Source organism: Pagrus pagrus (genome assembly GCF_965226575.1).
Source record: "Pagrus pagrus genome assembly, chromosome: 6".
In the NCBI taxonomy this organism is placed as follows: Eukaryota; Metazoa; Chordata; class Actinopteri; order Spariformes; family Sparidae; genus Pagrus; species Pagrus pagrus.
This window is the reverse complement of record NC_140190.1, coordinates 4,239,338-4,256,366: the sequence shown is the minus strand read 5'-3', so window position 1 is coordinate 4,256,366 and position 17,029 is coordinate 4,239,338. Positions and strand designations below refer to the sequence as shown.

At 40.7% G+C, this 17,029-nt stretch overlaps 1 protein-coding gene across 1 annotated transcript; it reads left to right on the top strand.

Moving 5' to 3' along the window:
* The first annotated feature begins 3,625 nt into the window (after positions 1–3,625).
* LOC311258295 (protein shisa-like-2A) lies at positions 3,626–16,325 on the top strand. The gene is made up of 3 exons (XM_084354448.1): positions 3,626–3,897; positions 10,450–10,586; positions 12,858–16,325. The coding sequence occupies exons 1-3, from the start codon at positions 3,716–3,718 to the stop codon at positions 13,043–13,045; spliced, it is 507 nt and encodes a 168-aa protein (XP_084210574.1). The 5' UTR covers positions 3,626–3,715; the 3' UTR covers positions 13,046–16,325.
* Positions 16,326–17,029: the final 704 nt, after the last annotated feature.

Sequence of the window (17,029 nt, the reverse complement as noted above, 5' to 3'; positions counted from 1 at the left end):
ATTGCATGAGGCCGCTGTGAAAACTAAACATTTGTTATGGTCTCATTAACCATTGATTCATTTTTGGATCAACCATGACCTTCCTGAGAAGGCAGAAGGCAGAACAACTATAAGTTACATTTAATATGCATTGCAAAAGTTGTGTAGTAGTTTGTGTAGCTGCCTGTCATTCTCTCTTATCCATTACATCCATCTTAGTCCACCCCACACTGTTTGTTATTCACAGTTTAAGAATATTTAATTCTGTCAAGTGCAGTTTCCTTGTGATTTGAGAGGTGCAACCAACTTCCCCATTGAACTTGACCCATTCTTCTTCACTGCATTCAAGCTGAGTGTCCTCTAGTGTTTGTCAGCCTTAAATAGATCCTCCTCAATCAGGTTATATTCACTGCTTTAGATCATAGATGTCCCCGTGTCCTCCAGCACCAGTGAGCCGATAACAAAAACACTGAACAGGATCATGCCCATTATTTAACAACAAGATATCATCACTCTTCCATAAAGCTTGGATATACACCACTCTTCAAAGTTTGGAATTGGCTGCCATGAAACTTGATGTACTGTGATCAAATAGCTGAGAGGACTCGATAACTGTGTATGGTCTTTCTTGCTTTTACAAGGTACAAGTAGAGGAAAAAGACTCCCGCATACTGTCCACTTCACTTGCAATTAGAACTGAAACGTTGTTATTAAAATGAATTGCAAATGAAGTGGAGTCTTTCTCCTGATCCTTTGTGAATCCTCCACAAGGTACAAGTAGCAATAAATGTTATTCTGCATGAAAGGTGTGAGAGAAAAAAAAGGTTTTATAGTGAGAACCAGAGACTGTGCAAAGTTTCAACTAGATAAAAGTTTGCAGAATAAGACAAAAAAAATACTTCCATAGAAATATGGTAAATAACCAGCATCGGTAAAAGAAATTGGAAGTCTCGCATCACAATCAGTAATGTTTCAGTGTCAAATGCACTGAAATGCTTTAACAAGGCTATATTTAAAACTTCAAAATCTAAAAATAAAAGGTTAGTTTAAGGGTTATTGCTACTGAGATATGGACTTGCATTTCTATAGCGCTTTTCCAGTCTGCAGACCGCTCAAAGCACTTTACCACCATTGTCACATTCACCCATTCACACACACATTCCTTGCCATGCAAGGTGCCAACTGCTCATCGGGAGCAATTTTGGGTTCATTATCTTGCTCAAGGACACTTCGACATGCAGCTGGGGGGAGCCGGGAATTCGAACCAGCGACCTTTACATAACTAGATGACCCGCTCTGCCTCCTAAGCTACAGCAGCCCACTGAAACATATTCAGTCTGCCCCCTCATGTTGTTGCCAGTTTGTTGCGCTAGCTAATGTTGCTAACGCTGACTAGCTGATGCTAATATTGCCAGAACTAACTAGCTAACGTTATGCACGTTCTGTAAAAGTCAGCCATTTTCACGTTTTTTTCCACAAACTGGCGGCTAACGAGACTCTTCATTGCTGACAAAACATATATACCACATGATACAAACCGCTTTACACTACTGGCTCACAAACCTTGTTAGAAGCTGGAACTGACGGTCAGAATTCATTTTAGACCTGACAAAATGTTTCAGATTATTAATTCACTGTAGCACTGTAGATGTATTATTCTTTTAAAAAAAATATCTGCATAAAATTTGGCGTGCGGACGACTATTTTAAGTTGTTTGATGCTGCTGGACTGTGGATGTATTTGTGAAGGACAGGTTTTCTGTGCAAGTCCAAAGGATGTGACTGGCTTCCAGCACAACAAAGAAGCTCCACAGAGCCCCTTTAAGTCATTTTAAAGGCAGTCTGTTAGTCCTGCATCTTGGCAAAATGTATTGTGGCCAGACGGAAGCAAAGAGACTCGGATCAGCCAGGATTAATTGGGCCTTATTCAAAGTTCTCACCTTGTACAGATGAGTCCAATGTCATGCCTGCAAGTTTGCAGCACACTTTCATAAAACCATCATCAGTGACAGTGCCAAGTAATTTGTACTGCTGCACAAGCTGAACAGCCTGTCCAATTATCATCGCAGGGAGGATGACTGTAGGATCCTTTCTGAAAACAATTTTCTTCTCTTTAGTTTTGGAGATTTCCAAGGACAGTTTACACCAGGTTGTGAATTCCCCCACCACAGGGCCATTATCAGGGTATACACAATTTGTTCTCATTCTGAATCTTTGTATATGCACAATTAAACTGTATAATACAGCGTTAACTCTGACAACCGTCATGTCACTTATGCTTATTTGAGATCTACTTGCAAATGTTGGTGAGGCAGCTAGCTAGTCGGCTTTAGCACAGTCAGTACAGTCAGTAATGCACGAACACACCACATCAGGAAAGGACTCAAAAAAACGTTTTAAATGAAAAAGTTTTTGTGTCAGTGTGTAAACATGATAGACACAACATGAAATTATTATTATTATTATTATTATTATTTTGAATGTGCCTCCGATTCGGACAAAAAAACAAAAACAATATATGATCAATTAAAATCAACTCTACATTTTCCAAGGTGGATTTGTCGCCTCTTAAATCGATATCAGCCTCGGTGAGGCTCTATTACCAACGTTAGCATGCTGACATCAGCCTTTGGCTCGAAGCGCCACCGCATCTTTAATGCGTCAGAGAGCTGCCAGCATGACCGTGGGATCAACAAGTTCAATGGATTTGTGAAAAAAAGTCGTAGTCTGTAGTAGCCACTGGACAGGTGCTCCCACTCAAACACTGACAGTGTAACACCTCTGTCATCCTAATGTACAGGTGTAAAAACAATCTCTGTGTGTGTGTGTTTCCCTTACTTGTATTTGTTAGTACAGCTATACTTGTGAGGACATTCATTGACACAATGCATTCCCGAGCCCCTTACCCTGACCTTAACCATCAAAACTAAATACCTAACCACAACCTGTAAACCAAGTCTTAACCCTCCTAACCGTCAGAATGTGAGGACCAGCCAAAATGTCCCCACTTTCCACAAAATGTTGATGATCTAAAACTCAAACTACTAAAAATTGGTTCTCAGAAATAGCTGTACACACACACACACACACACACACACACACACAGCCCAAACCCTAACCTGACCTCAATTCATGCAGAAATCACGCTTTTTCACAGCAGGGCCGGTCTTTGGTCCCCATGAGGACCACTGGTCCTGACAGGGTCAGTGTTTATGCCAGAAATGGTCCCCTGTGTGTAACAAAAACGTGTACACACACACAAACACACATGCACACAAAAGTTGCCATTGATACATTTTTCCCTCACTACTTATTCCTTTACTGTATCGGGTCATCCAGTGCAATGAGCAACATAAAAGTGTCTGGTGAATAAAACTTACATAAATGTGATTCATGTAATGATCCTGCACATGCACGTGCACAACAGCCAATAATCAATATTATTATTATTGCAGTTTCAACGTGTGTGTGCGTTTGAGAGAGAGAGAGAGAGAGAGAGAGAGAGGGAGAGAGAGGGAGGTATGTAACGGTAGGTGGAGGTGCAGTGAGTCTCAGTCCAGCAGCAGCAGCTCCAGCGTCACACACACACACACACACACACACGCGCACACACTTTGACGGGCGGTGTGAAGAGGCGTGCAGCAGCAGCAGCCGGAGATGGGCGGTACGGGAGCGGGTTTTCACGTGCACCACACCGCATCCGGCCGTGTCCATGTGCGGGACACTGCGCGTCTGACATGAGCGCGGACTGCGAAAGTTACTACAGCAAAGAAAACGTGTTCGTGGCGGGCTTCACGTGTCCGAAGGCGGACAGTGACACCACGGCACTTTTCTGCTGCGGCTTCAGTGACTTGAAGTACTGCTGCGATGACCCCAACAGCTTCTTCCCCTACGAGTATGGATACATGTGGTGGCTGAGGTAAGCTCGCCAGGATGGCTTTTTTCGGGGGATGTGAACGCACCTGAGAAACTTGCTGCAGCAGCCAGTGTGCTCACAATCCATCATCATGTTCAAGGGTTAAAAAACATTATGTTACAATCAGCTGCTTGTGTCTGTGCTGTGTGTTGGTGGCCTGTCACTTCTGGCTCTAATTGGCTGTCATGAGCGGGAGACACTAATCAGAAAAAGATGTGGGAGGTGTTTGGAGGTCAGGAGGGGATTTCTAATGTTACCTCTGTAAAACCTGTCAGCTGTGACACATGAGGATTAAAGTAACTAATTAAAGGTGCATTATGTAATTGAATGGAAGACATTTTAATCAGAAGAGAAAGATCTTCATTGACTTATTTCTTTTTATGCCTCAACAAACTAAGTAAACTCTCATGCAGCACAAAATGTTTAAATAACTGACGTAGAGGACATCTTATGTATGTATCATGAATACAAGCGAGTTGCTGTCACGTGTTGGTTTGTGCCCGACGAGAGCTGCATTGTGCTTTTGTAACTTGTGTTTTTTATATGTAATATATGTGTATTGTATAGGTAACTCATTGTATTAATGGTGAGCTATGTCATTCTGGGGAAGAAGGGAAAGGACAACGCAGTTTCATACTGTTTTACTTTTGTTTATATGTGGCGGACCCTGACACCTTTCTAGCTTCAAACAGTGTTCTGGGACCTTATTTTCCTCAGTTATGGAAAAAAATAATAATAGTAAGGCAGGTTTATTTGTAGACACAAGGCAACTCAAAGTGGTTTACGGGGGCATAAAAATTACATTTAAAATACATCACGAAACAAAACATTAAAACAAGTTAAGGAATAGGAAAGTAAGCTAAAATAGAAGAGGTTTAAAAGAGACGAGACTAAAAGAATAAACGTCACAGTGCAGTTCAAAGCCTTGAAATTGCTTCAGTGAAAGGCAGCAAACAGAAAAGTCTTCAGCCTTCATTTAAATAAATATTTATGAGTTTGTATTATTACCTCATTAATATTGTAAATATTCAAATTCTGAGTTTGAATTTCTTTTCCAAAACTACATAGTGCCCCTTTTATGCAGGTTACTACGGTAAGTCCTGTGTAAATAGGGTGAATTGAAACTTTAAAGGGTAACGCCACAAATTTTACACATTAAAGTGTGTTTACAGGTCTTGTATGTGTGAATACAAGTATTTTGTGGCTCTAGAGGAAGCTGCATGTAATCAAATCAACTGCCTCCAGTGATGTCACTCGGTGACTATGTTGCATTGTGGGTAATGTAGGCGCCAGGTTTAGAAAAGGAAGAAGAAATGTGTCAACAGAAAATCTGTTTCGACCATTTGTTTTTAAACTTAGAGTCCGACAGTGTTTTAGGAGTGCAGTGTTGGACCAGTGGACTTGCTTTTCAAACCCTGGCTCCTACATTACCCACAATGCAACTTAGCCGCTAAGTGACATCACTGGAGGTAATTTATGTTATGTTATTACTGTTATATCATGCTACTTTTTCTTGTTAACACTGTACAACTTTAATTCATTATAACTTTACACGTCACTTTCTGCTTTCTGTGTTTTTTAATTTCATTTTTATTATTTTAAATGTATTTATCTGAGCGTCATTGCAAAAGAGAGCTTGCTCTCAATGGCCTTCGCTGTTTTAAATAAAGGTCATGATAATGATGATAGTGAGTCGATGGAAAGTGTAGTGAAAACACACAGTCACATTGTCAGAATGCCTAAATTAATGCTTTTTAGGCTTTAATCAAAATCTAATCAAATATCACAACATTTTTTTAAACCAAGACGCCAGACTGGAGTTCATGTCCTGTAAGGGACCAAGAGTCGAGAGTGGTTTGTTTTTCATTTAAGTAAGTTAACGTACGCAGATGACGTAACTCACATCCCTTGCATTAGGTGAAGTACGTAACTTTTGAGAACGTGCTGAGAGTGAATGTTGTATTTTAACCCAAAATTTGATCTTTTCCTGAACCTAACCAAGTAGTTTTGGGGCTTAAACTAAACCCAACCCAACAATGACTGTTTGACAATGTTACCAACAGTCCAAAAGTCATAATATGTCATAAAGTCTAACCAGACGTACATATTATGTATTATTGCTGTTTAAAGCTAAAGGCCGCTGACCAAGCTGCTGAATTTGACGAGTTAGGAGTGAGAACAATTTAATGTCGTTGTAATACAGAGCCCTACTTTGTAATGTTCAGTAGAGCCGGACAGATTTATCAGTTGGCTGATATCAGCTGATATTGGCCTATCGCAGATATATCAGTATCTGTGTTTATATTGTCTGATATGTGCAAATATGGAAACTTTTATTTTAGAAATTATAAAGCAGAGATTGATTATCAAGTGTAATTTTAAAATTCCCAGTGACGTTTACTGCCATTTAAGACTTATTAAAGTTTACACATATCTTTGTTTGATAGCTACATTTGAGAGATCATTGCCAAAAAAAAAAAAAAAATGTGTATATCGGTCAATATATACATTTTTTACTTCTTATATTTGTATCCAGCATCGGTCGAGATGAACAGAAAGTGCATTTTTGTAAAAGAAAAAAAATCACATTGAACATCTGAGTGTTCAATCTGCAAAACGATGCTCAGTATATTATTAACCCATTTTTTATGAGGCTTTTCTGTGTAAATAAACCTTATCTTTGTTTATTGTGTATCGCAAAGCAAATCCACAGCGCGCTGCCAAATCATCTCTGCAGGAGGTTCAGTGTAAATAATAAGCAGCCTCTGGGCGGCACGATATCTGGCCATTCTGCATCATTATGTGTCATTATGTGTAGTGAGGATTTTCCTGAAACACTGCTTTGCTTTTTACTGGAGTGCTTTGAGGCTTTCAAGGTGCAGAGTAGCTGCTCATATGGGAAGGCATGAACGCAGAACAAATCTGTTTTCTCTCAGCAGAAAACAAGAAGCATACTTTCAACAAGTTTCTGTAATTTTCCTTCCAGCTGCATTTGTATTTTTTTTTTTGTTTAGCTGTTAACGCTGTGGATTCAACTTCAAGTACACGCGAGTTGTCTTAATTCTATTGATGGTTTAAAAAAAAAAAAAAAGTAATCGTCACACCAAGGCAGGTATAATCCAGCAGCAATGTGATTTTCAATAAAACTCACATTCTGCCTCTATTTATTTTGATCCAAACAGTGTTAGTGAATTCAGAAAGTGTAACAGCTGAACAAATACATAAACTGCAACCATGCAACAATTCAAAACTTCATTACAGACTCAGGGTCCAGATCAAAGACACATAACAGCATAACATAGAATACATTGCATACAAAATCATATTAAGAGATCATGGTGTAAAGAGGAAATTAGTATATGTTAGTTCCTTAAATAGAGACAGTGGTGCTGGTTTGATAAAACCAAAATTATTTTATTTTCAGAGACATTGAGGCGGCAAATGTATACATGACTTGCTTTTTCTGTAGTTTGATCACATGTGTGCATTTTAAAGTGCTGCACCGTCTGCTCTGACCCGAGACATCTTCACTCCATCAGTACACATACAAAACCCTGTGTGAAGGTGTGTTTGAGTGTGCATGCATCTTCAGCAGTGATGCCTGTAAATATCATAATCGCTCATTTGTTCTGTAATGTCCAAGATATTTAATCCTATTACTGACTTCAAGATTACTATAAAACAGTTTGTCCTCTTTGGGTCTTCAGAGTAAGACGACACTCTTACTGGCCTTGTATTTGATATTATGTTGAAGAGCATAAGCAGAACATACAGTAAGAAGCTGCTGGAGACCAGCGCTACTTGGACTGAGGACCTTTTTATAACATGATGTCACAAACTAGCTGCAACATAGTCTGTTACAATATAGAAATAAATATTCTTTCTCCCATTCAAAGAGGGTTAGAGGCAGATGAAAAACATATTCAACTGTGTAAAACCTAACTTAACTAGTTTTCTTTTTAGCAGTAGTATATCTAGACAGGTAGAAGCAAACAGTCCAACATAGGATGTAAAAAGGAGAATATCAGGCCCCATGTAGGGAATTGAACATACATTAATGCAGCACATTAAAGCCTCTGACGTGTGCATTTTTGTTCTTTGGCGTCACAAAAAGCTCTTAAAGAAATAAGTGATCAAAAGGATTAACAGTTAGGCTTTTATTAGACTGCAAATAGACCGCATGTCGTGCTTAATGACTAACAGGCAGGTCCTACAGTAATGATTCAGGGATTATCACTGTTGGATTACTGTCACATGCTGTTTAATGGACTAAATGAACTGACAAAAGTACACACAAGAAGCAGCTTTTTAACAGCTTTTCATCCATTAATCATGGACAAACACCTGCGCTGACGTGTTCCCTATACTTTGATTTATTAGCAGTTCTTCTCAGAATTTGTGCTAAGATCACAGATAAAGCATCACAACATCCTGTGGTTGGTGCACCTGCTGTCACACCACCAACAACCTGCGCCAGAGTCCATTTGGAAGCGGGCTGAGACCACCCTTTCTTGTGATTGTTGTTGAGGGGGGAAACGCTCCCAATCCGAAACAACTGCTCCAAACGAGCCAGGTGCGAATACGCTAGATGTTCATTAATTTAGGGTGTGAGCAGGCTAGCATTTGCTAATTAGCACCAAACACAGGAATATCATTAGTTTTTGACTTGATGAGAGCGCTAGATGTAAAGTCAAGGGGTTGCCAATCATCCTGAAGGGGAAACATGAACGTCTGCAGCAAATGTCACAGTGATCTATCCAGGAGTCTTGGAGATGCATGTTGACACAAATGTCAGCTTCAGAGATGTTGGAGAGGAAAATGTCAGGGGATCACCAAAGTCTCAAGGATTTGTTCTCTGGACACGATGAATGTTTAAGTTAAGGCCATCCACCCTCTGGTTGGTGAGATACTTCAGTCTGGACTGAGATGGTGAACTGAACAAAACAGGTTTTACCCAGAAATCCGAAAGGAGGAAAAAGACATCATCACATCACAGTCAAGAAATCTATATTTCTTCACAGTATCACAATAACGTCTCTAAATGTTTCTAAAAGATTTCTAAACTGTCTGGTGATAATTGAACACCCAACCTTATGCCAAGGCACAAAGAGCACCATTTATTTTGAGGGTAAATACTTCAACATTGTCCTTGTATAAGAGGTACAGAAACTGAGCAGGAACAAAAAGCCCACATGTAAAAACCATGAAAATGGGGAAAACCCTGGTATATGTCAACCTGGGTGTTACTCTCATGCTTCTTCCTCATCATGACGATTGATCATGACGACTTTTGACTTACCAGCTCTGATGTAGAGATCTGAAAAACACTGAGTCACAGGTAAAAGAAGGAAGAATGAGAGGGAGATGAAGCGGTTTCCAAGAGGCTGCTTCTCTAAAAAATCAAAAAAATGTTTTCAGCTGAAGGATTTTGTCAGAGGGAGCTTTTTGTTCGCTTGCTGCGAGTTAGTTCAGAGGGTTGTTGCCACTCTTGTCTGTGAGTTAAATGTGGAGCTACAGCAGAGAGATGAGGAACATTAGCAAAAAGATTGAAAGCATGGGGAAATAGATAGCCTGGCTCTGGCTTCTGCCAGTTTTGAAGGAAACAGACACAGAGGCAGCAGATTAAAAAGTCTTGAGGCTTGCATGACTGTGGGCTTGTTTCACTTATTTTACACTGGAGTCAAAATGACCTTGGTTCCACCACATTAATACTGTATAACACAATTAAAGAGGTCATATTATGCTAATTATCAGGTTCATACTTTTATTTGGTGGTCTTAGTAGAATAGCTTTACATACTTTAATTTTCAAAAAACACATTATTTCTCTCATATGGTGCATTGCAGCAGCATCCCTTTTCACATTGTGTCTTGAACACTCCGTTTTAGCCACAGAGTGAGACTTCTCGTCTCTGTTCAATCTTTGGTGAGAGTTGCACATGCGCATTACTTAGTGGGCAGGATGTAGCCAATCAGAGGCAGAGTAGGGCGGGTCATACCGAGCAAGGTAGTGTGATCAAAAATAACGCAGCTACAGCTGGTAACCATGGCTTCGGTACAGCCGTATATATATATTATAATATATTTATATAACAGCTGTTACATAGTGACACATAAGTTACGGAAGTAAAGGCTCGACTCCAAACCAGGTGTTTCAGGCGGTACAGGAGTGTTTTCTGTGGGAGAGAGTAACTCCCTTTGGCTTGGACTTTCACTTTTCAGACCTTCTACATGCACAAAAATGCTTCATAACACAATAAAGGAAAGGGAAAAACACAAAAAGCATAACATGACCTCTGGAAAAGTTTAATTCAAGTTGCTGAAAACTAAAAGATATCAGAATCGAAGGATGATAACTAATTGGACAATGTGTATTTGTGACTTTTCTGAAATATCAGTAAAAATAATTATCACTTTTGTGTAGTGAGAAGAATCGAGACCAATAGTCATCACGGACCATAATGCAGTTGGATAGATTTTTATGCATCTGCTGTATTTTATTTCTGTTGGACAGTAATAACTCCCTCTGTGTGTGTTTTTATTTTCTGTTTTCTAGTCTTGGAGCTCTCGTGGGTCTCTCTGTAGCAGCTGTGGTTCTGCTCGCCTTCATCATCACTCTCTGCGTCCTCTGCTATCTGTTCATCACCACGAAACCCAGAGGTCTAGACAACGGGCTGCCGCTCCGAGCACCAGGTACCGACTGCAGATTGCTCTCACTCTGCAGGGGGCATTTTTCTCACATCGTTTAAATGCCATGAATTATTGAGGAGCAACCACCTGACATTTACAAATTGCCAATCTAAGAGTTAACAACGGAAGAAACTGCCTGCTTGTTATTTTCTTCATGGTTTGTGATTGAGCTTTTATGCTTATTTTGACGTAATTGGCTTTGCTATTGAATGAGCACAAAGAAAAATCAGCAATACAATCAACCAAGATTGGATTTGATCCATCTAAGATTTCACGCTTTCAAAACTTTTTTCTCAGGCTGTTATAAAAGATTCAGATTTTTTCCAGGTAGTACAATTTGCCAAGTAAAACTGAAATAAGTCATGTCTTTATCTGTGTTTACCTGATTCCCGGGTACATCTTTACACAATGGACCAAACTTCTTTTCAGTGCACAGGTTTAACCAGTTTTTTACAATTTGTAGGTGGTTGTAAGTCGGATCCAAAAGCGAACACCAAGACAGGGAGAAGGTTAAAGGAATTTATTTGATTAGCTGTTGTAGTGGGCTCAGGCTGGTGGCTCAGCAGGTGTAGTTGCAGGGGCTCACAATGGTTTAGGTGGAGGCGCTGGTGAGTGAGACATGGAGGGTCCACAGTGGAGTAAAGGCTGGTGGCAGAGGTGTGGGAAGCTGGGTGGCTGAGGAGCTGGAGCACGGAGGTGGCCAAAAACACTGGAGGTCACTTCTACAACACGGGGTTGTACAATGAAATAGAAGTTGTAGTCTGGTGGTACAGCAGCGGATACGTATCTTTTGCCAGATGGCAGCAGGGTGAACAGACTGTGGCTGGGGTGGGTGTTGTCTTTCAGTACCTTCTGGGCTCCGTGCAGACATCTCACTTCAATGATATCACTGTACTCAATAGACTGGTACAAATTATGTTTTGGGCAGTTTTAATCTCCCGCTGTAGAGCCTTCCTGTCCTGGGCCGTGCACGAACCATGCCAGTTTGTGATGTTTCCAGTCGGGATGCTTTCTATCGCTCCTCAGTAAACGTTGACCAGAATCTTCCTCTGGAATTTAGCCTCCCTAAGTTTCCTAAGGAAGTAGAGCCTTGTCTGTGCTTTTTATGTTGTGTGATGACCAAGATAGGTTTGGTAAGACAGAGTGGAGGGCAGTGGACATGGCATCCTCTTGCTTGCCAACCCTATTGACTTTCCTGCCCCTCTCCTCACAATTAGCCTGGAGTTTCACACAGCGAGGTTAGACAAGAGCAGCAACAGGCACCTGTCTGTTTCAAACCCTTGTTTAAAGGTCTACGATTCACTCCAAATCTGGCTTATTTGTGTGTTGTCAGGTTGTCCATCCATCTGATTAGACAGCTTGATTGGTTCACAGGTGTGTCTTGGCCGTCTTTCATCATCATGAAAGACGGCTCCCAACTGTTTTAACTTGGAAATAAAAGACATTTATTAAACACTTAATAAAATATGGACTTCACACGGCTATTTTTTTGGTCAGAAAACTAGTCAGTAACCAGCAGGACCAACATTTGTGCAGTGCGACACATCTCAACACAGAGTTGAATTCTTAATCCTTGAATTTAACATTCAGTTCACAGTCGACAGCTCTGGTGAACATTTCCTGCACTCAGCATGCCGACTGCACGCTCCCTCAAAAGTGACATCTGTGGCTTTGTGTTGTGTGATAAAACAGTTTAAAGTGGCCTTTTAATTCTGATGAGCCCAAATCACTCCTGCATACAAATCATGCTGGCTGTAAATCAGCTCAGGTGTCGCACTGCTGTCTTCTCTGATTCAAGTCATTAAAAACGTGAATAATCTGTCAAATGATCATCATTTCACTTCTTCACGACTGATCAGCGCATGAAAAGACAACTGTTAGTGAAAATCTGGAAGGAAATCAGGCTGTATTTCAAAATTTGGTTAGCCATTAGCTAACGTTAGCATGTAATGAGCTAGCTAACATTACTTTCTGATTACATCCAGTGTGTTTTTACCTCCAAGCTTAAAATAATGTGTCCAAGATGTGCGTTGATGTTTAAGTTTACACCTTTCCTATCATATCGTGTAACACTAGCTAGGAAGTGGTTAAATGCTAACGTAAGCTGTTGTCTAACGGAAGCTAGTCATGCCACCCTGAGCATGACGTGAGAGCAAAATGGCCGCCGTGAGAATATGGTCTATTGCTGTCATGACTGACAGAACCGATGCCTTGACTCATCAAAATAAAACAGGTTGTAATAAACTGTTTCTGAGTGAATTTTCTGTCTTCCAGGCGCTTCGTCGAGTCCACAAGAACCGGGGCCGAGTCATGCCAGCGCCCCTGCTGGACCTCAGGGCCTCAGGAAACACTTCCTGAGGGGCAAGCTGGACTGTGACAACCAGCCGCCGGACCCTGACCGCCTTTTCCAGCGATGTTTCATGGCCACTGTGACGTCTATCAACGTCGAGGGTCCTGCATAGATTGGTGGACTATTTGACTTTTTCACCGACCTATCAAAAACATGGTATTCTTCTCTGGACTCAACTGCTAACAAGTTTGTGAATGTTGACCAGAATCTGATCTCAGTGATCTCAGTTGCTCTATGTTTTGCATTATAAGCTTCAGTGTGGGGAGTCATACAAATCATTTATTGTCCTATGTGATTGTATTGTCAAAGCAACACTTTTGCTCCTCATAATCAACATACACAACAAAGCTGTGATTGCTAATTCCTGTTGTTTTGCCTGCTTTCTTTCTGTGCAACAAAACTGTAATACAAGGGAGCTTGAAGGCAAGCAGACAAAACAAAACAGCACAATTATGTAGAAATTTTTTTTTTTTTTTTTTTAAAAGGCAGTAAATCAGCAGAAGCGAGTCTTTGGAAAATGATGTTTTCTGAGTTGAATACAGATTATATTAAAGTTTTAATTGGCCTGAGATAGATGAGATGAGCTGACTTGTAATAAATGTATTAGAGCTCATTCTGTGAAGTCCAGAGGTGGTCTGCACCTCTCTCTTCATGCATTTTTCTTTAAAATTGATCAAAACATACTCAGAATGTTTTCAAAATGAGTCCTCTGAGAAATCACTTCGAAACATTGTGTGAATGATGATGAATCGTTGACTCAGAGATGTTTTGTCGAACCTCAGACACAGAGCGAACTGGACAAACAACCAAATGTGAACTGTCTGGCTCGTCTACGTCTCTGAGGGCGGCGGGTTTACCCTCATGCTGTGTGTTTGATTTATTTGTGTCTGTCTTCTTATTGAAGCCACCGGCTCTAAACAAAGCAACGGAGCATTCAGTGAAGACATGAGGTGAATAATGAATATTTAGTGGTGAAAGTTTTATTTGGAATTGATTTGAAAGAAAGGCCGAATATTATTTTAATGCACCCAAGATAAGAAAATTAATGAACTTCTCCTAAACTGTCAGCATCTGGTTTAAAGGGCCATTCCACTTAGTTTACACACAGATACATTTATTTACCATGACATGACATGCAAAAGACAAACATTGTCCACATGGACTTCAGTGGAGTTTAACCAGACTTATTGGCACCTTTGCCGTTTTTCCGCTGGCACTTTTGGCCACCACACCAAGTCAAACCGAACCGTGCTGATTTGCTTTTCCATCGTCGAGTTGAACCGAGCCGTGCCGGAGATAGACCGTTTACGTTTCGCGTCTGTGACCCACCTGTAACAAGCACTCGTCTCCCCGATACTCAACTCACGTCTGTGCGGGAAACCTGAGAGAAAGACGTTTTTACAAGTCTGTGTTCAGCTCTCAGTACTTCTGTAGCTTCTAACTGAATCTCTTTAGTTTCTCTCGTCCTGTTTGTTCTTTCAAACGTCTGCTGTGTTTTACTGCTTCATGTGTTCACTTTCAGCTGGTTCAGGTGTCGTGTTTAGTGACTGCTGCTGAAAACATGTTTCCTTTGATGCTGCTTCATAACAAAAGCTTTGAAATGATGGGGGGGTTTTATCGTAAAGAAGTTATAGTAAATGATGCGTGTCTGTAACTGAATTAGCGGAGCCGCTTTCTTCAGTAGTACTGCAGGGATCGAGACAAGTGCATGATTGCTTTAAGACGTACCTTCAAGCAGGTAGCCCAGTTGAGGTGGAAAAGCAAAATCCCGGCCGCGCCGAGTCAATCCAAGTAGAGCCAGGCCAGCAGATGTCATGGAAAAACGGCATTTGTCTTAAAAGCAAGGTCTCTTTGTCTGTGTCTGCTTGCAGGCTGATAAGAGCTGCCCTCGTATATCACACAGAAAACGGGGTCATTATGAGGACGAGATTTCTCTTTTCTGGATCGAAAGTAGCGAAAATTTGAGGGGGGAACGCCGTACCCTCTCAACTTTTGTTCATGCCACGGCGTTTCCCCCCTTATTTCCAAACGTTAGCTTGCTAAGATGGCGAACATGTTTAACATTATACCCACTTGGCATCAGTGTGCTAGCACTGTGATCGCATACTTGTTAGCAGGCAATTAGCTTTAAGGTCAACGCACCGCTGTGCCTCAGTACAGCCTCACAGAGGTTAGCATGGCTGTAGACTCTTCTTTGTGTATTACAAGCACATTAATAACATTAATGTTAGCAGCTCATTTAAGATCGTACGGGAACAGACTTTGTGGCTTTGCTTTACTTGTTTTAACGACTGTATGCACGTCCTGTTATCTTTGTTTTGTAGCTTATCTGTGGCGTAAAATGACAACTAGAAAATACTTTTTATGTATTTACACAAGTCAATAATTAATGACTTGCGCACTGACACAATGTTCATTTTGTTAACATAAACTGACAAAAAATGTTCATCAACAACCTTTTTCTTATGACTAAGATGAGATGATGTCGAGCTAAATATAAATCTTTGATGATAAAAACCGAGAGAAAATGTGTGTTTTGTTTTCATTAACAAGACTAAAATATTACTTTGGGGCTGCTGGACATTCAAAAAGGTGCTTGATATTTCCCCAACTTGTGCGTCTGGTCTGTCCGTCAAAAAAGTACACAGAGCATCTTTGTCACTGATTGATGTGCAGATTGATGTAGTTTCCCAGAATCCCCGGTGATGCCGTCCCAAACCGACGGCGAGCTAATGACGACAGGATGACTTCCACACAAACAAAAGTTTTGGTCGATAAAAACAATAAATCCTTTCCCACAAAAAAGGTTTCATCTTGCAGGAGCAGAATAATGAATAAATGAGTCCGACTCCGAGGCTAACAGTGGCTTGGTTGATGTGTGCCATGGCCCCCGCAGGTCCCCCCTGGTGGACGCCACTGCTTTTGGGGTGAAATAAGTGTAAATCTACCCTCGTTTAAAGAAGTGCCAACGATTACATGAACCCCTCCAAAAGATAAAATTATGATTTTTGTGTAAGTTGTTTGTCCAAAAGTCGAGTTTGACGATTTCACACAGTTTTCTGCAGAACTGTTGATGTTAACCTTAACGAGGGAAAACCTTTGTCTCATGTTTTCACTGATTCTGTGCTGTTAAATGTTCGAGTTGTAAAGTGATGCAGTCTGAATCTCACAACAGTTTGTGTTTTTGCTTTCACGGTGTCGAGAAGACGCCATCGCTTTAGTGTCGTAGCGGTAAAAATTCACATGCTGTGTCATGACTGTTCACTTCATATGCTGATAAGAACTTTCACGTGCTGTCAATCTCTGTTTATTAATAAATGGACCTGTGAGGAAGACATCTGGCAGCTCAAGTGCCTCTTGCCAATGAATGTGTATTTTCCAAAGTTATTAAAGTTCTGACCTACACGTGCTGCTGCGCCGCCTCTTACTTTTTGTCACACGGACGAGGGATGTTTCGTCCTCGTTTTTTGAATTTCAGGTTTTATTTTGAAAAGTAACTCTCCTCTCGTTTCAGGTCACTTGCCCTTCCTCTTGTGTCACCGGTCTGACGTCCCCCCTGATCCCTGATTGTTTCCACCTGTTCCCCATTAACCTCATGTGTCTTATAGTCTGCGTCTCCCTTTGTCCTGTGCCAGTGTCTCGTTTGTTCGTGCGCCTCAAGCCCCCATGTTCACGGCCTTGTCTCGTTCACAGCAACCACCAACACGTTTGTATTTAGAATTTTCTTGTTTCCTCTTAAGAAGAGCGATTTTCAGTTGTAAGTTTTTTCCTGCTCAGTTCAGAAGCCTAGTATAATTTCATAGCCTTGTTTGTCCTCCCTTTTGGAGTGATTTTTTTGTTTTCATACAGTTTTCTAGTTCAGTCGTGCAGTGCAGTTTAATTTTGTAGCCTCAGTATTATTTCCTCCTTTAGGAGCGTTTTCTGTCGTACATTTTTATAGTAATCCCTCTTTAGAGAAGAATGGTTTCAGTCTTTTACTTTGTCCTCCCTTTTGGAGCGTTTTTTTGTTCCGTTTTGGTTTGTCTGTTTTTTCCAGAGTCTAGTTATAGAAGGGTTTATAGCCTATTTATTTGTCACTCTGTCTTAAGAGCAAAGA